Raw genomic sequence first — 21,165 nt, forward strand, 5'->3', positions numbered from 1 at the left:
AAATTGGGGGGGGGAATAAGGAGGAGCAGTTGAGGAGGAGAGGAGGGGGAGGGGGGAAAGGTCCACCATGTGACATGAGGGAAATATGAAGGACTTTGACAGGTCTTAAACGGCCTGGCGCCAGGGCTAGAGTCTGCTAAAAATAGACGAGGGATGGAGAGAGGGAGATGAGTCGAGATGAAAGGGGGCGCATGGTGTTCGGTGTGGGGGGGGAGGGTGGCAAACAAGGTGGGACAAGGACCTGCTGCGGGGTGGGCCGATGTTTAGTCAGGACAGTAAAGTTCAGGCAGTTTTCTGTCTGTTCCTCCTTACGCGCGTGGAATAGTAATACTAATAAATTTGTTTCCTTACGCATCTACTTTCGTAATGTTTTACGAACCGATTATTATTGTTTTTCTGTCTCGTCTCTTTCTTTGAAGCATTAAAAAAACACACCTTATCTTCCTTGTTCTTTCACCAACTGCGTTTCTCCCTTTCAAAATCATGCCTCCTTTATATGGTTTCTCACACACAGACCTTAACATTAATTTTCTTGCCTTTGAACACACACAAACATCTCCTTCCCATTTCCCCCCTCTCTCGTTCTCATCCACATCCTAGGCTCTTTTCTAACAGATTTTTGTTTAACGGAGACAATGCTAGGATTACAGAGGTGTGATTATAGATCTCTCCAAGGGATGCTGAATGCTGCTTTTAAGCCCAAACAGGATTTTCCATCTATAATATTTACCTTCGCCTTTTCCTGTTGCGTTTTTCTCATACATGCACATATACATATATGTCGAGTTGTCTTGATTTTCAGCCTGGGGACAGTATTACAATGTAATTATTTTGAACTGTGAAGGGAGAGGGGGGTCGGATTTTCGCCTTGCCATCCTTTTTCATAAAGCCAGGGAATCTCCGCTTCCTTCTGCCCTCTCCCCCGTGGAAAATACAGGGGCTTTAAAAGGCAGCTGGAAATAAATCTGCCCATTTCCCCCCTCCTTTTCTGTCTTTACTAGGAGAATTGGGGAGGGGAGAAGGAAGTCGCTTCTATTTCCACAAGATTAAGTTATTTAAAAGATAACCAGTCCCAGAAGGTTGCAGAAAAGTGGGGGGGGGAGACAGTGAAATAGCAAGGAAATTATTAGATCAAAATGCACTTGGGAAAGAGTGCGGGGGGGGGCAGAGTGTGATGTTCCAGCTTGTTGGAGGTTTAAGGGAAGAGGTTAATATAGAAAATGGCTGGAAACGGAACTTTGTATATGTGATTGGGAGGGGGGGAGATCCAAGTCTCCAGAACTTCCCAGTTTAAGCTCCGATAACCGAATTCATTCCGAGGCTTAAAGCAACTCTCCTCCTTTTACAGATAACGCCCCCCCCCGTTCCCACTTCAGTGTTGTATGTCTTGTGGCAAACCTCATCTAACACACACGTGCGTACAGGAATAAAAACAATCTGGAAACCATCTCGTGTATCTTGAATGCATAATACTATACTCGTTTAGAAAATTAAAAACAAGGCAAACCTTAAGAGTGCCGTCCTACAGAGGGTCTGCACAAAAGTCAGTCCTGTTGGGCTCAATGGGGGAGTGCTCTCAGGTAAGTGGGTGCAGGAGTGCAGCCAAACATACCCCAAGAGGATACAATTCCGGAGCCAATTAGATTTGAAAATGTTATGCTTGCTTTTGTTTATCTACACACACACACACACACACACACAAAAGGTATGGAGCAGAAAATTTAATTTTGTATACCAATCACAAAAGAGTACAAAAAGTAGCGTATACAAAAAAATCAGCAAAGGGAAAATATCGAATTATTTTACGAGATGGAAAGTGAGCTTTCGGGCTCATTTAGATCCATGGGGTAAAGGTGTAGATGGAGATCAGAGGTGGTCCAGTCCCCCCCCCATTAAACGAAGAAGAAAGCAGATGAATTGTATAATTCGGTTCCTTCCAGAGTTGGCATTGTTGCAGGTGATTCTACACGCTGGATTTTTCAAAACCAATTTTAGCATCCCCTTGTGTCTCTCTCTATATATCTGGCTGCTCTGATGTAAATGGCTTTATTTTATTTTATTTTATTTTTATTCACGGAAGACATTTTATTTGCCACAGAGTTTACTCCAAAAGAGTCTGTGGAATTTAAAAAAAAATTTTTTTGCCTGCGATTATCAGATGGAGAGTTTTGTGGGATTCCCCCCCCCATCCTTTGCGCCGTTAAGAAAGTCCCATGGGGTGGGAGAGACAGAGAGGTAAGCAGTGGGTAAAAGCAGAATCATGCCTAAAAAGAGTCACCAACGCGCATGGAAGAGGTAATTGAGTGTTTTAAATTCTCCTATTGAAACCAATGAGGCACTAACGTTATTTCGTTCGCTGGATTGTGCCCTAAATGTGCTCGGAATAAGAACAGGTACCCATTCAGTCTATCCTTTTTCTATCTCTCTCTCTCACCCCACCCCGTTTCCTGAAATTTAAAAATAAATTCGGGGCAGAATTTATTATCTGAGCCTGCGATCCTGAGCGCGTTTACCTGAGAGCAAGACTCACTGAACTCAGCGGGCCTTTTTTCCGAGGAAACAAACATAGAATCCAGCTGGCTTTGCTCTGATGTTATCAAGAGTTTCACACTTGGTCTAGAACCGGGATAAAATTTTGGGACAGGTATGGCCATAAGTCGGAATCGACTTGAAGGCAAGCCATTATATTTTTGGGGAGGGGGTGTCACTTCAGAAGCTCAGGCCTCTAGGTGCTGGCTGACTTCGTCCACGTTTAATAGTGCCCCCTTTTTTTTCTTTTTGGTGGAAAATAAAATAGGAGCATTTCCCCCAGAATTGCCCATTCCCTCCCCCACAGCAAAATCATACATCGCGTTATAAATAAAGCCACTTTGTCGATGGCTTATTTAAAAGTGGATTTAAAATGCTGGGGGGGGGGTGCACTGAAGAAGTCTGTGGCTGAGGAGTTGTAATACTGGAATCGATCCTTATCAAAGTAAGGGTTCCCTTAAAAAATATCAAGAGGGATTCTTGCTTCCACTGAAGAGCTTCAACATCTTCCTCCCCCCCCCAAAAAAATAACCCACCTTTGCCTTTCCTTTGTTCAGCTAGATTATTCCTTAGCCCAGTAATTTGAGACTGCAAGCCCATACTCTCTTACCTGGGAGGAAGCCCCTTTGGACATAATGGGGGTCATTTGCAAGATCAGAGGACTGAGCTGTTAAGGTACTAGACTATGATGAGTGCATCATCATCAATGATTATTGTTGTTGTTATTATTGCAGTGAGTACCTGCTCACATCATGAAGGCCCTCTCTGCACATGGGTTATGAGTTATATTTGCTTTATGTTCCTTTGCACTATTAGGAACAAGAGGGTTGAGAAGGAATTTGGGTGGGAGGGTCATCTAAGAAGAAGGACTGGTAGCTAAGGTGCAAAAATGGAGGGTAGGGCTACTGCACCTTTAATAGTTGCATAGAAGAGGGACTTTCAGCAGGTGCAGCTTGCTATTAAAGGCGTAGGAGCTCAATTTTTTATTTCTTTCTTTTGCTTCTGGCTACCCTGCTCAGTAACTGCGGGGGGGGGGGGATAAGGTTCTGAAAGTTGACAAGATTTCACTGGTCTTTTAGAACTGTATTTTATGAGCGAATCAGCTTTGAGGCAGGGAGCTCCTCCCCTCCTCCAATCTGGCTTCCAGCAAAAAGTGGACCTTTCTTACTTCTCTGTCTGGCCCCATCTGTAACATGAGGAGATAATAATTCTGTCCTGCCTTGCAGGCTGGTTGTTTAGGATCAGAGATATGGCAATATAGGGTTGGGAGAGGTAAACGAGAGGGTGCCTTCAGGAGAAAACTGAACGAACACTTCAGCGACCTGCTTTATAGAGTCTATATTTCCACTTTGATCATATGCATATGTATGCTTTCTCTCTGTTCTCTGAAGAAGAAGCCCAGTTGTAGAACACCTGCTCTGCATGAAGAAGGTTCCGGGTTCAATCCCCAAGTAGCACTGGGAATGTCCCCCTGTCTGAAACCCTGAAGAGATGCTGCCAGTCAGTGTTGACAGCACTGTGGTAGATGAACCAAACAGTCTGACTCGGTATAAGGCAGCCCTTTCTTGTATGTTACGGAGAAGGGGTGTGTGTGTGTGTGTGTGAAAAAGAGAGTGAGTGAGTGAGTGAGTGAGAGAGAGAGAGAGATCCTCAAACACAGGTATAGACAGAATATATTATTTCAAACGTGTGCCTTCTTCTAGAGCCTATTTTGTTAATTAAAAAAGGTACCGGCGTCAACAGAGGCTTGAGGAGCCGCCTCTCTGCCCGGGAGCCTCCATCTTTGAATACCAGAAGGGTGCTGGCTTGCAGTGCCAGCCTAGTAGTCAATTGAAAGGCACTCTGTCCATGTGCAGAGGGCTGCTGCATTGGTGCTGCACATCTTGCGGGTTTGAGGGCTGGGGTTTCCAGTTCCAGGGCTCAGTAGGGGTCTACCATGGAACAATTAAATCAAAGGCACGGTAGAGCAAACTAGTTCCCCTTCGGCGCGGTGGAGGTAATTCAAAAGATTTTGCAGCGCAGTCCTATCCCTGCCTACTTAGAAGTAATTCCCATTCGGTTCAATGGGGCTCACTCTCAAGTAAGCGGGTTTAGGACTGCAGTCTCAGATCAAACTGGATATTAGGTATTTCAAAAGGTGGGGGGTGGTCCGGCTGCGTTGATTGTAAGCTTCGCGGGGCAAGCTCTTAACTGCGATTCTCTCTCTCTCTCCAGGCGCTGTTTCTCCATCGATCTCGTTGCGCCCACTAGTGCTGCTGTCCCAGTGGGGACCGGCTTTTGGAGATGCGAGCGAGGACAGCCGCAGTTTCTCGCTGAGCTGCGGAGAAGCCGCGAAAGACGAGCCGCTCTTGTCGACTCTCCCAGCAAGCTGATTAGATGCGGCCATCTAGGGGTCAGCCGAGCGCATGATCTGCCAGCCTGGAGAGGCGCAAACACGCGCGCGGCCCCTGCGCCCATCGGGGGCTCACAGATCCTCTCCCGATTGAAGTTGGGTGGGGAGAGACGCGCGGGGGGGGGAGATAACTTCCCAGCTCCCCCCCGCCAAGTAAAGGGCCTGGCAAACTATTCCCAAAGAGTTTTCTTAGGCAATTGCCTGTTTGGAAAAGTTGGGGGAACATCATGGATATGTGTGTGTACATCCATATATTAAAAAACCCTCTTGTCTTGTCACTTTTTAACTGTAGACACTTGAAACTCCTGGCGCCAAGAGGCTCTTGACCCAGCTCTCTTCTCTCTCTCTCTCTCTCTCTCTCTCCCCCCCCATCAGGAGAAAATCTGAAAGTGGACACAGACAGAGAGAGAGATAGCACTCCTTGCCAAGCCTCGGCTATCTACGTGGTGGGAAGATTTGGCTGGACCGGGCGGCGGCGGGGGGGGGCGGATTGAGGAGAGAGACTTCTCTGCCCACCCCTCCAATAATCCCTCTTCAAACAAAGTAGCCTTTCCAAAACAATCGCCTCCTCCTTCTGCTTCATCTCTAAACAAATTTTCTCCCTCCAGCAAAAGACGAGGAAAGTCTGCGGCGGTTGGCAAATAGCGCCGATCAATTAAACATAGGACGCGAGGGACATCAGAGAGGCAATTCTTTAAAATTGCTATTAATTGGCATGCTTCACTCACCCACCAAAATAATCCACTGTCCCTCGTTTTAAACATATTTTAGGGCATAATAGAGTAATTAAAAACAAAAGGAGTTCGCTAGTCAATTTCACCTGACGCCCGCAAACACGCACGGTAGGAATTCATGGTGTGATATTAAGTGCAAAAGTCTCCCTGCCTATAATGTGGGAAACGGCGACGAACTCATGGCGATATAGGCTACAGTCCTATGCACACACTCACGTAAATCCTATTGAACACAAGGGGACTTTCTCCCGAGTAAGTATGCGTAGAATCCGACCGAACAGTTGCATTCCTTACTGTGTGTGCGTGCGTGTGCCACTGAGCTATATGGATATATAAATAGTTTATGGGTATCAACTGGGTTTGTGTGTTTTTGCCATGGGGGGAGAACTTCTGGAGTATTTCCAGGGCTGCGATCCACCAAGTAGTTAAACCTGGGGATCTTAAATGTACAAGCCCATTAAAAAAAAAGTAAAACGGGGAGTTAGTCATTAAATTCAGGTGCAATCCTATACATGTCTGCTCAGAAAAAAGTCCCCCTGAATGAGGCCCTCACTTCCAGGTAAGTGAGTACAGGATTGCAGCCTATGCCCTCTATGCCTGGGAGTGCGCCCCATTGAAGCCAGTGGGACTTACTTCTGAGTAGATAGTATACGAATGCTCTCTTAGAGGCCATCTAGTTCAAAATCTTTGGGGACAGACTATTAAGAGGGAAGGCCTCCTTTAAATATATATATATATATATATATATTCATCTTTCAGGAGGGGGGATATTTCCTGGCTAACATCCTGTGGATTCGCTGGGTCCTCCTTCTCTCGCTCCCCCCCCCATCAGTCCTGTGCACGCTTGAACTTGGAGTTTAAGGCCAAGTTACAGTCACGGAAATTATTTCCGAGTCGCGGGAGGCGGGCGGGGGAATGTAGCACACATCAGATCGCTGCTGCAAACTCATCGCCATCTGGTGTGAACCCCCACTGCGTTCACACGCGCACAAAACGCAGGTCACACTTTTGCAGCGTACTTTAGTCACACCACTCCACCCAGGCAAACGCCCTCCGCGACTTTATATTTTTTTAAAAAATACCCCGGATCGGCGCCCCCGCGAAACTTGCTCCGAGGTATCTATTACCACGCGCCCCGCTGCGTGCCACTCACCCGAGGCTGCTTTGGCCGCGTTTTGCAGCGTGGCCGAATCGCTCCGCCAGCACTTCCTCGTCCTGCTTGAATCCTTCCATCTCCAGAGTCCCAGCCGAGGCTGGACTAGGAAGCAAACTCTTAAAGCGGCGATGCAGCCCGGTGTGGCTCCATATTTCCAACAGTTGGACCCCCCCCTACATGCCTCCCCCGCCTTATATGCACGCACACCCGTCCCAAATATTGGAAAGAGACAAATGGAATCCTGCTTCAGCCAATCTCCTTCCCCGATCCACTTTTTGCAGGGGCGCATACCCATTTTCCCGTTCTCTGGGTGGGCCCAACCTTCATATATCCAAAGGATTTCTCTCTCTTCCTCCCCCCCCCCTCTTTCCTGAAATTAAAGAGAGGGGAGGTTGGAACATAGCACGCCGGATTTTGGAAAAGGAATGGATGCCATCAGAAGCTACAATTTGGGGGCAGGAGAGGACGGGAGGAACCCTTTGATGGATTGAATGAAATAATTATATATTCGCCCTTGTCCCATTTTCCTCCCGCTGCCCACAAAATATTCCTCTTTGTACAGGGCTTGGCCGAGGCGGCTTCCTTAAGGGAGGGGGCAGGGGCGTACCAGTTTTGGCCCTAGACCAGTTGAGGGGTGGAGACCTGAAGCAGGCTGGCTCCTATGCAGTTTAGCAGGAGGTGGGAAAGTGCTATCGTCAGCATGCTTACTCGGGAGTAAGTGGCATCCAGCTCAATGGGACTTACTCCAGAGTAAGCGTGATAGGGTGGATCTCCCCGCAGCTCGGGATTGTCCCGATCCACAGAACAAGCCTATACGTCATGGTCTACTCAGAAGTAAATCCAATTGGGTTGTAACTAAGCTTCACTCAGAGAACACCCACTGAAATGGATGGACCCAAGTTAGTCGAATCCATTGTTTTCAATGGGTCTTCTCTGAGGAGGACTAGCTCTGGATGCGACCCATTGTGCTCAAAGGGGTTTACATCCAAATCAATCGGGACTGCCGCCTAAAACAGGCTTTCCTCGCCGTTCGTTTCCCGACGGAGCAGCGGGATTAACACCTGAATCACATTTTCTCAGGAGTACACTTGTCCCAGACTGTGCGATTCCAGTGGAAGCTCTTTCCAAGCTGTCCAAGCAAGTACTTAATGGGATTTGGGGTGGACTCGGCTGCAGAAGACCAAACGATAGGTACAGAACAGAGGTGGAATGGGTCAGCCTCCTTAGACTCATTAAGAGGTACATTGTAAGATCCTCGGGGCAGTGACTTGTCAGTGGCTTCTTGAGTGGTGCTAGAAAGCATCCCATTGTACACACTCGCAGAGAAAAATCGCGGAAATAATTCTCACGTGCACAGGGCTCGCGCCAGTCTTCCTATCCCCCCTGTTTTGCACACGTGACACCCATCGGCTTTGTTCGGGGACCCTCGGGGGCATCAAGGCTCTATAAGCCTGCAGAGGCTAATGGGTCTCCTCAGGTGCATGCGGGTGGGAACACTGCAAAGTCCACAGGCCTGGAGGAAGGGAGGGACTTTCTAAGACAACACGTGTACAAAGAGCCACCAGAACTAGGGTTCAAAACATGTCCAGAATGGGATCGTGTGTAGGCTCCCGGGAAAGAAGCCCTCCCAACGCACCTGTCCAAGGCTAAACGCACATTCCCACGATCCGTGTGCCCCAGAAGTGCTTCCGGGAAAAGAAGTCTGGCTGGTTGGTTCTGCTGGAAATGGTTGGTACAGATTCTCCTTCCCCTAGGGTGATAAGATTAACTCCGAGGGTAGGCGTGAGGGCTTTCTGGATAACCAGGGCAGCTCCCTCCCCCCTACACACACACACACCGCCTCTCTGATCCTCACCCTCCTCCCTTGGCCTGCGCGCTCCTTCACCGTAGTCAGTTGCGCTTTGGCGCATTCCGTGAGCGCCTTTTCTCCTTGGCTGCCTGGCCAGACTCACTCCGGGCGCCTCTGCCAACACTTGGGGAACGTCCCCCCGCCTTCCCTCTCCATCAGTCAGAGCTGTGCCGCCAGGAGTCCGGCCTGCAGAGAGGAGGGCTCCCGAGGCCTTGCCTCTGTCATTGGTTAATATTTTATTCTGTTGACATGTTTTCTTTCGGGTGATGCCTCCGACACCTTCCCCCCCCCAGTCCTCCCTCTTTTCTCTCTCCCCCCCCCGCAGCACAAACCCGTTTCAATTCCCTCCTCCTTCCCCCCCCCTTTTCCAGCTCCCTCGCCCACCCCAGATCTTGGCCGGACCTGTCAAAACCACGCCTATGGACATCCACAATTGGTCTGAACCGCGTAAAATCCACAATCAAGGGGTTTGGCTCATTAAAGGTTGGGCCGAGAGGTGGGAACGCGCGGAGCGGGGAGGAGGAGGAGGAGGAGGAGGGGAAGGAGGAAAGGGGAGAGAAAGGAGGGGGAAGAAGAGGTGGAGGAATCGGAGCCAGAAAGGGCACACGCGAGACCGTCCCAGGGTTTTTTTACAGAGGGATCCCGAAGAGACCCAAAGCAGTCCAACCTCCGGCTCGCTCGCTTTCCTTCGGAGCTATGAAGCGCCTGGCTCTCGGCTCGGATTCCGGCATCGATCCAACTCCGGAGCCTCGCGATCCTTGAGTGGCCAAAAGGAGTGTGTGTGTGCTTGAGGGGGGGCGGCGGTGTTTGGTTTCGCTTTGGGTTGGAAAGGCGAACGGAGCGGAGGAAGGGAAGAAGCTCGGCTTGGCTGCCCCCTTTTCAAACTGCAAGGGAAAGCGAGAGAGCGAGCGAAGAAAAGGGGGGCAAACGACAAGATCCCCCCTCCCCAACCCCGAGATCTTGAGATCAAGCGTGGCGTTCTCTCTCGGGGAGGGGGATCAGGAGTTTTCAGGACTGCAGGGAGGGGGACGCTGCTCTTCAAGGACTCCCCCTCCCATGCCCTTCAGATTACAAGATCTTGTGTGTGTTTTTTAGGACGTAATTTTTGAAAGCGTTAAGAATCGCCCTTGTGAGGCGTTTGGCTGTTCTTGTCGGGGAGGGGGTCCTCCCCAAGTGTCTCCAGGAGAAGGGACTATATTTCTCCCTCCCTCCTATTTGCAAAAGAAATCAATAAGAGTAACGACTTGGCTGCCCTCAATCGGAGACGTCCAGAGGAACTCAAATCGCCGGGACTGTTTGGTGGTGGTGCTTGTGGTGGTGTGTCTGTGGGTTTTTTCTCCTCTTTCTCTTTTCTTCTTGGGCTTTTCTTCCCAATTTTTGCACCCCCCCAAAAAAGGAACCCGAAAACACTTTTGTCAGAGTTAAGGTGGGTTGAAATCGACTACTCTTCTGAGAACCGCAAAGAAAACGGGTTGAAATTGACTAGCCGCTGCCCGAGCTAGCAGGAGTTGTGTGTGTGCGCGTGTGTGTGCTGGGTGGGGGGATTAAAATTGACAAGCAAGCAAGCGCCTCTTCTCCCCCCCCCCACAACATCAACTCACAACCCCTCCCTTGCTGGAGGGATCGCTCTTTTCTCCCGGATTTGTGGATGTACTGATGAGAGATCCAGCCTTCCCGGGGACTGCGATGGCTTACCACCCGTTCCACGCGCCCAGGCCGTCCGATTTCCCCATGTCTGCCTTCTTAGCGGCCGCCCAGCCCTCCTTCTTCCCGGCGTTGGCTCTGCCTCCGGCCGCCCTGACGAAGCCTTTGCAGGATCCCAGCCTGGCCGGAGCCGCCGAGGCGAGCTTGCACGTCTCGGCGCTGGGGCATCACCACCAAGCCGCGCATCTGAGGTCGCTCAAAAGCTTGGAGCCCGAGGAGGAGGTCGAAGACGACCCCAAGGTGACCCTGGAAGCCAAAGAACTCTGGGATCAGTTTCACAAATTGGGGACCGAGATGGTGATCACCAAATCTGGAAGGTAAGGAGAGCGGGCGCCAACTCTTTTGATGATGATGATGATGATGATGGTAGTAGTAACATTAAGCCCATTTTGTATTACAACAATATTATAGCATTCTGACATTATTTACTGGAATTATACTTATTTTTTTAAGGGGGGGGCGAGGAATCAATTACTTGTCTCCTATGGGACATGAGAACACCCCACAACCGATGGTTTTAATTAAATGTATGTGAAACTTCTGTAATACATCCCCCCTCGCCTTCCCCCCTTCCGACCAATACCACTTAAGCTGGAAGTAAAGTTCTCTTGCAATCAGTGGGGCTTTATTCCCAAGCCACTGTGTTTAGGATTTAAAGATGGCCAAGCGAAAATAAATACTAGCAGATGTACCTGTTTTTTAAAATTATTTTACGTTTATTTAGAGAGAGACGCTTTGTTTGGAAGTAGTCTTTTCCACGCAGGAAACGAGTATCTCCCCCCTCCCAAATCATGGTTAATAATTTAAACCCAATAATCCCAGATTATATTTGTTTACGGCAGTTTATTTTACTTTAGTTTTTCTTTAAACTTGTTTCCGGGTTACATGTTTCTGGTTTCTATCTTCAAAACGCCCCCTCTTCCCCTCAAATTTGTCATTTTTTAAAAGAAGGTTACCCTTTTCTTAAAAAAAGAAAACGTTGAAAAGTAATGCTTTACAATAAAATATCATAAAGGAAGAGACGAGTAAAGATAGCAACCCCAGAGTGCACTTTACACGGGAGTAAACCCCATGGAATACAGTTGACTTTGCTTGAAAGAACACACAGGTATGAGGTCAGGCCAGGGAAAAGCTCCACTTCGAAAGCAGAAGGTCTTCCTTACGAGTAAAACATGGGGCTGACATTAAAAACAACAACTAAGGAGTTTAGAATTTGATTTGAAGCGCTTTGCTCTTTTTAGCCCCCATCAAGATTCTTGACATTTGGGAGAGGTAGTTTGGAGCTGTTAAATTTCTATTTTTTGTTTTACCTAATGTTGCCCTCAGGGAAACCCTTCATCCTAGAGGGGTCCCCCTCCCCTTTTTTTCAACGACCTGACAAATCTGTCTTGAATTTAAAGAGGGGGGGGCTTCACCCCCGCTCCTGTTCCAGCAATGCCTTCACTCTATGAAAATAAGTTCTGGGGTTTTAGGGGTCCCGTCCCCCCGCAGGAAATATTGGAATAGTGAAACAGCACCAGCGTGGGCTTCGACACAACACCCACAATCCATCCTAGATGTAGAATTCAAACAACATTTAAAAAAAAAACTCGGGCCATGCTGAGAAGCAACTAGGTCACTGGACTTCTCTGGCCCTGAAAATGCGGATTTCACCTTCCTCTTGAACCTGAGTTTTTAATCTAAAAGGAAGCGTTTTTCTTGTTAATCTGTCCCTAAAATAAAATTTAAAGTCTGTCCTGTACACTCTCCAAGCCTCCAGGTACCTTTACCTAGAAGTAAATCCCAGAGAAAGGGAGGAGAGACTGACATTTCAGCGTAAATCTGTTTTTTAATAGAATCAAAAATATATAGTTTTTGGTGTTAGTCCCTTCCCCCAAGTACATCTTTTATAAAGCATAATTTGGAGTCGTGGGATTTTTTTTTTAATGGCACCCTGATCTTTAAAAGGTGGTCTTATTTTAAATGATTTATGCCTGAGGCCTGCATCTTAAACTCAATGTCGTTAAACCTTCATTGAAGAAAATCGGCTTTACTCTCACGTAAATGCGGTGAGGGCCTGAGTAAAAATAATGCGGCTCAATCCAGTTGACGTAGCGCGTGTCATAAACTTGTCCCCCGATCCTATGTTTGTTTACTCAGAAGCAATTCCCACGGTGTGTTCAGTCCCTTTTAGCGTGTTTTAGGATTGCAGGCGCCAAAGGCCGCGATCCTATGCACGCTTCCTCGGAAGCCTGCTCCACTGAGCAAAGTGCAACTTAACTTCTGAGGAAATCGAACACGCTTACCCAGGAGTAAGAGCCACCAGGCAAGCCTGTGCCTTGAAAATATCGCTTGCCTTTAAATGTGCCTTCTAGGTGCACACCTCAGAGATCGCAGCATCAGCATATATCTGCCATCTACGAACATAAGCAAGCTTTTAATTGCGTTGAGGTTGGGGGAGAATTATAGGGATCCCACAAAATTTAATCAGGGGCACATGCGTGTTAACTGTAGTAAGAACAGAGTTGAATGATCGTCTTGGTGAACAGGGAGGTAGGTAGGTAGGTAGGTAGGTGGGTGGGTGGGTGGAACGATCCTGTTCCCTTCACATCAATATATGTTGCTTTTCTGTTTAATTTCCATCATGTGTTTATTTAGGCGAATGTTCCCCCCCTTCAAAGTGCGGGTCAGCGGCTTGGATAAGAAAGCAAAGTACATTTTGTTAATGGATATTGTAGCAGCGGACGACTGTCGCTATAAATTCCACAACTCCCGCTGGATGGTGGCCGGGAAAGCGGACCCGGAGATGCCCAAACGCATGTATATCCACCCGGACAGCCCGGCCACCGGCGAGCAGTGGATAGCCAAGCCGGTCGCTTTTCACAAACTCAAGCTCACCAACAACATCTCGGATAAACACGGCTTTGTAAGTCTCTCCCCCCCCCCTCTGCCAATTCTGCCTTTCCTGCTTGAGGGTTTTGCTGCTGTTTCAAGGCTTTGAAAACCGGCAGGCTGCGATCTGCTCGGCGCCTTGGGGATGCTCGGCTTCTGTCACACAATTGACACGTGTCTCTATCTTCAGATAATCTCTCCACTGGGAATGAGGCGGGGAGAGGGGGGTGTCGGCCGGCCGGCCAGCCAGCCAGCCGTCAAACATAGCCGATCTTAAACTCTAGGATTTCTGATCGAGTTCAAAATCCCTGCTGAAATGGGATAGGGGCTTTACTTCGGAATAACCCCCCCCCCAAGATCTGCCCTGCACAGCTCCCCCAAACCGGTTATTTGCATTCCTTACAACGAGTGGAGGTTTTTCTGGGGTGCCAGGGTCTGGATAGTGATGGCTCTTTAGATGCGGATTAAAAAAGGGGAGTCTTCAATCCGAAGTGCAGACTTTTCACTTGAGCCTGAGCCCTCCTTTACAACTCCTTTGTCAAAGCCGTCCTCGTGGAGCTTATGTTAGTGAACTGTGCAGAAATAAGTAAATAACAGAGACAATAATTGGCGTCGGTGCATGTGTGTACGCAGTCTCTTCCCGAAAGAGGTGTATTAAACACCTTTATCCTATAGAAATCTGTAGGGTGCCCTTTCTTCCCACCTGATGCTATTGGAGGGAGACTCTATTATCAGTAAACAATAAATCATACCGCCCTCCCTTTCTCTTCGGGGGTTTAAAATTCATAGCGTGCAACACCCAGCCTTCCTGGAGCCTATTTTTCTGGGGCCGGGGGTGGGAGATAATGGGCAGAAAATCTTTCCTCAGTCTAGAAGTATCCTACACAACACTTGTAGCAAAATTTCCTCGATTGCGATGCAAACCTAAATCTGCATCATATCTTGAGGATCTATATCCGCATCGTATTTTGCCGATAGATATGTTAACTGTGAAAGTAAATGCCATTGATTCCCCCCCCCTTTTAGTCGGGAACTCCAGTTAAGGTTGCAGTCCTATCCAGGCTTGCCAGCGAAGTAAACTGAATTGAGATTAATTTAGACAAAAGTGACTTCTGGAGAGAAATTGTCTCTTACTTTCTAACAGCGCAATGGTGTGCCTGTTTGCTGGGAAGTAAGTATCGCGGTGTTCATTGGAGCTTACTCCCAAGTAAGGCTACCGAAAATTGTAGCCTGGAATAAGCAACAGCTCTTCAAGGGTGAGAGGTTGGTGTGTTTAGTTCGGGGTAGATCTAGGCAAGAATTTTAGGCACACTTTCCTGGGAGTAAATCCTATTGAACTCAGTGGGACTTCTGAGCAGGCACACATAAAAGTATGTTGTGAGCTAGTATTATTTGTATTTCTAAAAATAATTTTCTCACCCCAGAGATCCTGGGCTGATTTCCTGATTTATTTCTTGAAACCCCAAAAGTTTTTTGGCTTTCGATCCGCCAGAGGGAATTAAGAGGATTTTCCCCCTCCAACAAAACAATCATCATTATTTTTCAGGCAATTTAAACGTTCCTCTTCTTTGCCTCAACATTTAAACCCTTTTTACTTAAAACGTTTCCGAGGAAATCGATGGCAGAAGGATGTTTGCAAAATTGGGACAAGGGGTTTGATCCTGGATTGGTGTGTGGGGCTCTAGAACTCACGCCCGTATATTCCTTGTTCCGTTGAATAGATAATGCAGTTTTCCCATCGCTTGCCCGTAATTTTGCAAAAAAAAGTCTGTCAAGGAGATAGCTCTCAATTTACCAACTGGATATTTTATCCTGTCTAATTTTCACAACTACCAGGGGAGCAGGGATTTGCTATTGACAAATTCCCTGTAGGAGAGGTATAAAATGGGACTCCTTTCCCGTATGGTTGGGGTGCCAAGAATAAGGCAAACTTGTATTACTTGCGTTAAATTTCTCAACTCAGTAGGGTGGAAAACCCTGATGGAATTCTTAGCGTTTACACGCACCTCTAAATCCGGATCGATGGCGGAGTGGGAAGAAAAACTACACTCCTCCTCCCAAAAACAATTTAAAAAGCTGGAAAAGAGAGATCACAGAATTAAAATAAATCTGCCTGAACCACTCAGAGAGAATAATGTAATTTATTTTTTAATAAATAAATAAATATTGAGTTATTCAGTCCCCTTAACTTTGGGGAGAAGGAGGAGGCAGGGAAGGCGAGGGGAATACAGGGATTATTTCAATAAATCTTGAGGTCGTTTGCTGGGTGATGAATGACCTTTCTTTAAAGCCAATTTAAGAGGTTACTTAGAAGTTTGTTGGGGGGGTGACGTGGGCAAAGCTTTTACAGGTGTATCCTTAGATGAACAAGATGAGGGGGTGCACTAGGCTAGTTTGTTCCACTTTAAAAATGGAAACGGCCTGCCTTCAAGCCAATCTCGATTTATTGCGAATAGGGTTTCCATGGTAAGTGGTATTCAGAGGGGGTTTACCATTGCCTCCCTCTGAGGCTGAGAGGCAGTGACTGGCCCAAGGTCACCCAGTGAGCTTCAGGGCTGTGTGGGGATTCGAACCCTGGTCTCCCAGGTCGTAGTCCAACACTTTAACCACTACACCACACTGGCTCTCTTGTTCCACTTTAGGAGCCAGGAAATTCGGTTCCACAGGCTAGTTCAATCCGCTGCATATTGATCCGGAAGTAAGTCCCATTGTCTTTAATGGGTCTTACTTCCAGGTAAGCGTCCCTAGGGAAGGAATTGGGGTGTCCTTTCAGGCAGGTCGGACTGGTCTGTTTCCCCTCACCCCGGAAAACAAGCCTTCGAATCTGTAATGTACATCACCCTGCAGGTATGTGTGTGTTCAGCTCCATTTAAAGGCCTGGGGGAGTTTGCTCCTCGCTTCCAAGGATGCCAGTCTGTGTGTGTTATATTCACACACTTTTAAAAAGACCCTTCCTCGCAACTGGGGGGGGGAGGGATGTGAGAGAAAACGGAGCACCTGCTTATATCTCTCCTGGTAAACACCAAGGCGTCTTAAAATGGCGAGTTCAGCCTGTGCCAGAATATAATTGTAATGAATTGCTTGTCAGCCTCCCAGAATACTGTATTAGTGCATTATTATTTCCTATAGGAACAATTCCGAGTCCACCGTCCAAAAGAGCACGGTATAATATGTGTGTCTGTCTGTATATGCATACATACATACATAAATAGCTGTTGATAGATCTTGTGTCTTACATTTATTTGGCTCCAGGCCTTACCTCAATGTCACCTTCCCCCGCCCCCTCTAAAACTACCAACACATTCAAACACCTTTGTAACAGAATGTTGGGGATTCTTGTTTTGTTTTTCTCAGCGATTTGCACACACACACGTTAAAAAAACAAATGCACCCCCCTTTTGCACATCGACATTGCAGTTAGTACAGCTGTTGCGATCCAGAACAGAATCCTAAAGAAACTGCAGCTCTTTAACCATTGCATTGAGGCGTGTGTGTAGGGTGGGGGGTGTTGGACTGGAAATTCAGCAAAATAAAACTCTTATTTCCTCTGTACTCTATGAACATGGGCTTAGCCAGGCGATAAAGGGAAAGTCTGGTCTTTTAAAAAGAGAACAAACGCCCATATATAACTAATGATTTGCAGAGTTTGTCAATTTTCACCTTCAAGGCTTGGGGAAAAAACAGTAACTTTGAGCCCAACAGAGACTGACAGACAGGCCGTGGGGCCCCGATCCCATAAAAGAGACGTTTTTCTGTATGTTAGACCAGGGATTGATTTCGCCAGTGAGAAAGTCTGAGCATGTATTTAAGATCTCTCTCTATCCCTCTCCTCCTCCCCACCTCCCGAAATCAATAGGGACTGAAGCCTGAGCCTAGGTTGGTTTTGTTGTTGTTGACAACAAAATATAGGTATGACTGCCGGGCAACTATGCCCAGGACGGCAGGCGTAAATGTGCTTTCCCAGGGCTGGATTGTGTCCCCAGCTTGTTCAGCATTTGGGACTCGGAGGATGGAAATGGACTGGCCTTTCTTTAAAGACCTCAGGGAAAAAAAGGACCCATTAATAGAAACCGAGAATGGGAACAGCCCTCCCTGGCGCAGAGTGGTGAGCGGCGGTAACGCAGCCAAAGCTCTGTTCACCGCCGGAGTTCGATTCCAATGAGGTCCACTCAGCCTTCCATCCATCCGTGGTCAGTAAAATGAGTACCCGGCATATGCTGGGCGGTAAAGAAAGGCCAGGGACGGAACTGGCAAACCCACCCCATATATACGGTCTGCCTAGTAAACGTCGCAAGACGTCACCGTAAGAGTTGGAAACGACTTGCACTACAAGTGTGGGGACACCTTTACCTTTAGAATGGGCAGGATTGCCTTAAATACGCAAGCACAGCGCAAGTATTTTTGTTTTATTGGGGGGGGGAGAGAGTGAAGCACCCAGCAACTCCTTAACAGGGAGGGAGATTTTAGAATTAATTAAAATTTTAGGCACAGATCTAATTTTAGTGTTGAAGCCTAGAAAGAATTGTGATGCAATTCCACGACTGCTAAAATTTGTTCTTGTTAATAAGTAGTAATAAACGACCAGATGGATTTTCCTTTCTATTTTTAATCGAATGTAAATTCCGTTGCGTCCAATTGAATTTGCTTTCAGGTTGGTACTTTCAAGGACTGCAGTCCCCAATTCTGTGGGTATTGAACCAGGGTGAGGGGAGGAATCAAGTTTTGTTGAGTTCAAAGGGACTCCCAAATAAAGAGCAAGTTGAATCCTAAGCATTCTTAAGCATAGTTTCCTTTGCATTTACTCAGGAGTAAGTCCCACTGAGGAAATTACACTCCATGTGCCCAAACGCTTTGCTTCCGGAGTGAATCCGGTTTTAACGGCTATAGTTGAACTGGGATTTACTTCCAAGTAAGGCCGCGATCCCCCACGTAGGTGCTTGACATGGAAGGGGGGGACCATTAGACAGGATTTCGGACGACCGTGTTTAGGATGCTTACAATGGCGGGGGCCTGTTTTAGCTCCTGCATTTTGAGGGGGTCTTAATACAGAAATACCATGTAAACCATTTATTTAGGGTACGGTCCTGTGCACACTTACCTGGGAGTAAGTCCTCTGAACACACCAGGACTTCCTTCTGAGTAAGCCTACCGAGGATTGTGTACTGTCCCCTCCAATTTGATGCAGCAGTTTCTCAGTAACAGCCCCAACTGATGTAGTTCCCTCCCTGCGAGACGATGGGCTTTAGAGGTGTCTAATAAGACTATGGATTATGTAGTTCCCCCCCCCCAGGACTGATGGATTTTAGAGGTGCTTAACTGCATAATGTGAGATACGTGGATAGCTGCTTGGACTCGGCTGAAATCCCAACTCTGCCACAAAAGTGGCTTGAGGATCGGGGCTATCTGGGGGTGAGACCCCCATCTCTGTCCCTGACCCCCAGGTGCCCTCCGATTTGATCCCCGCATTTTTGTAGAAACGCTAGTACCATTCAGACGCCCCCAAATCCTCACCACCTTTACTCAGAAGTAAACCAACCAACAAAACCCCACTCCACTGCTCTCGGTGGGATTGACTCCGGAGTTGCCCTGTGCCCGGCTGCATCTATTAGTGCCGGTTTTGAGGAAATTATATCCCCAGGTAAACCAGACTGAAGAGCGGAAAAGATCCCATTTGCGACAAATGTCTCTAAAAGGGAGAGCTGAGATCAAGGGAATCGCTGACACTCCGATTTTAAGTATCAGTCAAAATACTGGGCTGTGCGTGTGTGTGAATGCCTTGAAATGAGACAGAAAGCTGCATGCCATTATCCTTCCTCCAAGGAATAGCCGGGTTCATTTAGGGTTCGTTCCGCACGGAGTCTTTAATCTGAATAATCAACCTTCTCCAGGCTGGGACTGGGAAAGGGACTTTTTTGGGGGGGCGGGGAATAAGCCACGTTGAATTATTCAGGACTTGCTTCTGAGTAAGAATGCATATGGAATTGGGGCCCGTCTCCTCGGATCCTGAATGTGTTGCCTTGGAAGCGGCAGGTAGACATTCTTTAATGTGCTAGAATGTCAGTTTAAATCCGGCATTCAGGGGGGGGGGCGGAATGGTGGGGAAGGCGAGATAGAGAGCGATCCAGTAGTCCCATTTCGTTTCAAGAGGAAACTTACAGCTCAGTGCTATTACCTGTCTGAGTAAGTTCCATTGAGTTCAATAGGCCTTTCTTACACTTCAGGATTGTTCCCCATAGGCACCTGTTTCTAGGCCGCGATCCTAACTCCGCTTACTTGGCAGTCAGCGCCATTTAATTAAATGGAGATTGCCGCTGTGTAGACATGGTTAGGATGGCGTTGTCAGTTTCCTCTCTTGCAGGCTCCTGGAGTTCGGAAATGCTTGCCAGTGGGCGCCTGTGCACGCTTACTTCCGAGGAAGCGCGCACTAGTTTGGACTGCGCCCTCTGGTTGGAGCGTGTCCCTCCGGTTAGGCTTGGAGGTTGCCTTCTTCCTAAAGCGCTTTATAGGTACTATATATTTTCTGTTAGCTTTGAAATCATTTGCTGCTGCTGCTAGGATCGGGGCCTTTCACATCTTCAGCCCCAAGCGCCCCCCCCCCCGCAACTCCTATGAGTGTTTTCTCCGCAGCAAGTCCCCCTGAGGTCAATTCGATGTGTCTAGGATGCCAGGGATTATTTGGAAGCAAGTGCCATTGAAATCAATGGGGTTTGCTTCCAAAGAACAGCGTTTGGTAACGGAAGCAGAAACTGCCCTGGACCTAGTGGGTCTTTTTTCCGAGCAACTGCGCTGGAAAGTCCCACTTCTAAAAGGGGAAGGCATTCCCTTCCCAAATAAATAGAGGATTTGGAAAGCATTCAGGAATTGGAACCAGCCTAGAATTCTCTAAAGAGTTGCTATTCCATAAGTGTGTGTGTGTGTGTGTGTGTGTGTGTATGTGTGAGTGTGTGTGTGTGTGTGAGAGAGAGAGAGAGAGAGAGAGAGAGAGAGAGAGAGAGAGATTTTAACGGGTCTTCCCTGTGTAGGCCTTTGTTGAATACAACTATATATACACATATATCTGTATTCATCAAAGTCCTACGCAGAGTAGACATACTCGAATTAACGAATCAACGTTAGTCATATCTGTGGGTCCCCTCTGTGCAGCACAAGCATTTAATATCCTGCATATATCTCCATTCCTTTAGATCCAAACGAGGTAACCATTTTTAAAAAGCGACCTGGTCAAAGTAATTAGAATGGTAATTACTTAAGACTGGCTGGATTTGTCTGAATGGTTTTTCTCCCTCTATACAGACAATATGTATTTTCTATTGGCTTTGCAATCCATCCAGTTATTTGATCCTTAGGCTCTGGTCCGCAACTGACGACCCCTGTGGTTACTCGAAAGTAAGCCCTGAGGAGTTGAATGGAGCTTACTCCCAAGTAAGGATGTTAAAAGGAATACTTAAAAATAAAATCTAAGGGGTCAGGTTGTTTGAAAGGTGGAGAGCACGGGGCGTAGCTGGTGTATTCTGCAAGGTGTTTGCTCGTAAATAATCCCCCCCAGGTCCGTGGGCACAGAGATTCAGAAGGGCTGAATCCTCTCCCACCAACCCGATTTTACAAATATATCCTTGGGATTTATTTTTCCATTGACTGAAATTCAATATTTTATTTATTTTATTTATTTTGATTTCTATACCGCCCACAGCCAAAAGGCTCTCAGGGCGGTGCACAACATAGATTAAAATACAATAAAATTACAAAGGTCAGTAATCTTCAATGTTCGAACAGAAAAGAAACCAAATTAGACTCTCAGTACAGGATCCGATCTCAGGTTCCCTTCCTCGGAAAGCCAATTGCCTTGGAACCATGGTACCTCACTGCCAGATAACGCTATGGTTTGTGCTTTCCAAGAGAGGCAACTAATTCCAGCTGCATTGAGTTGTGG

General features: G+C 47.4%; 1 protein-coding gene and 1 long non-coding RNA gene across 2 annotated transcripts in view; both read left to right on the forward strand.

Moving 5' to 3' along the window:
• The first annotated feature begins 3,562 nt into the window (after positions 1-3,562).
• LOC133374435 (uncharacterized) lies at positions 3,563-4,922 on the forward strand. Its single transcript, XR_009759894.1, has 2 exons — positions 3,563-4,076; positions 4,744-4,922. It is a non-coding gene; the product is annotated as an uncharacterized LOC133374435 (long non-coding RNA).
• A 4,295-nt stretch (positions 4,923-9,217) lies between these two features.
• TBX2 (T-box transcription factor 2) overlaps positions 9,218-21,165 on the forward strand; it is a 37,611-nt gene continuing 25,663 nt past the window's right edge. The window contains exons 1-2 of the mRNA XM_061605391.1: positions 9,218-10,681; positions 13,002-13,269. Of these exons, the coding sequence (XP_061461375.1) occupies positions 10,317-10,681; positions 13,002-13,269 (633 nt within the window). The 5' untranslated portion in view covers positions 9,218-10,316. The remainder of the gene's footprint in view (positions 10,682-13,001; positions 13,270-21,165) is intronic.

This window comes from Rhineura floridana, chromosome 21 (genome assembly GCF_030035675.1).
Source record: "Rhineura floridana isolate rRhiFlo1 chromosome 21, rRhiFlo1.hap2, whole genome shotgun sequence".
Taxonomy (NCBI): domain Eukaryota; kingdom Metazoa; phylum Chordata; class Lepidosauria; order Squamata; family Rhineuridae; genus Rhineura; species Rhineura floridana.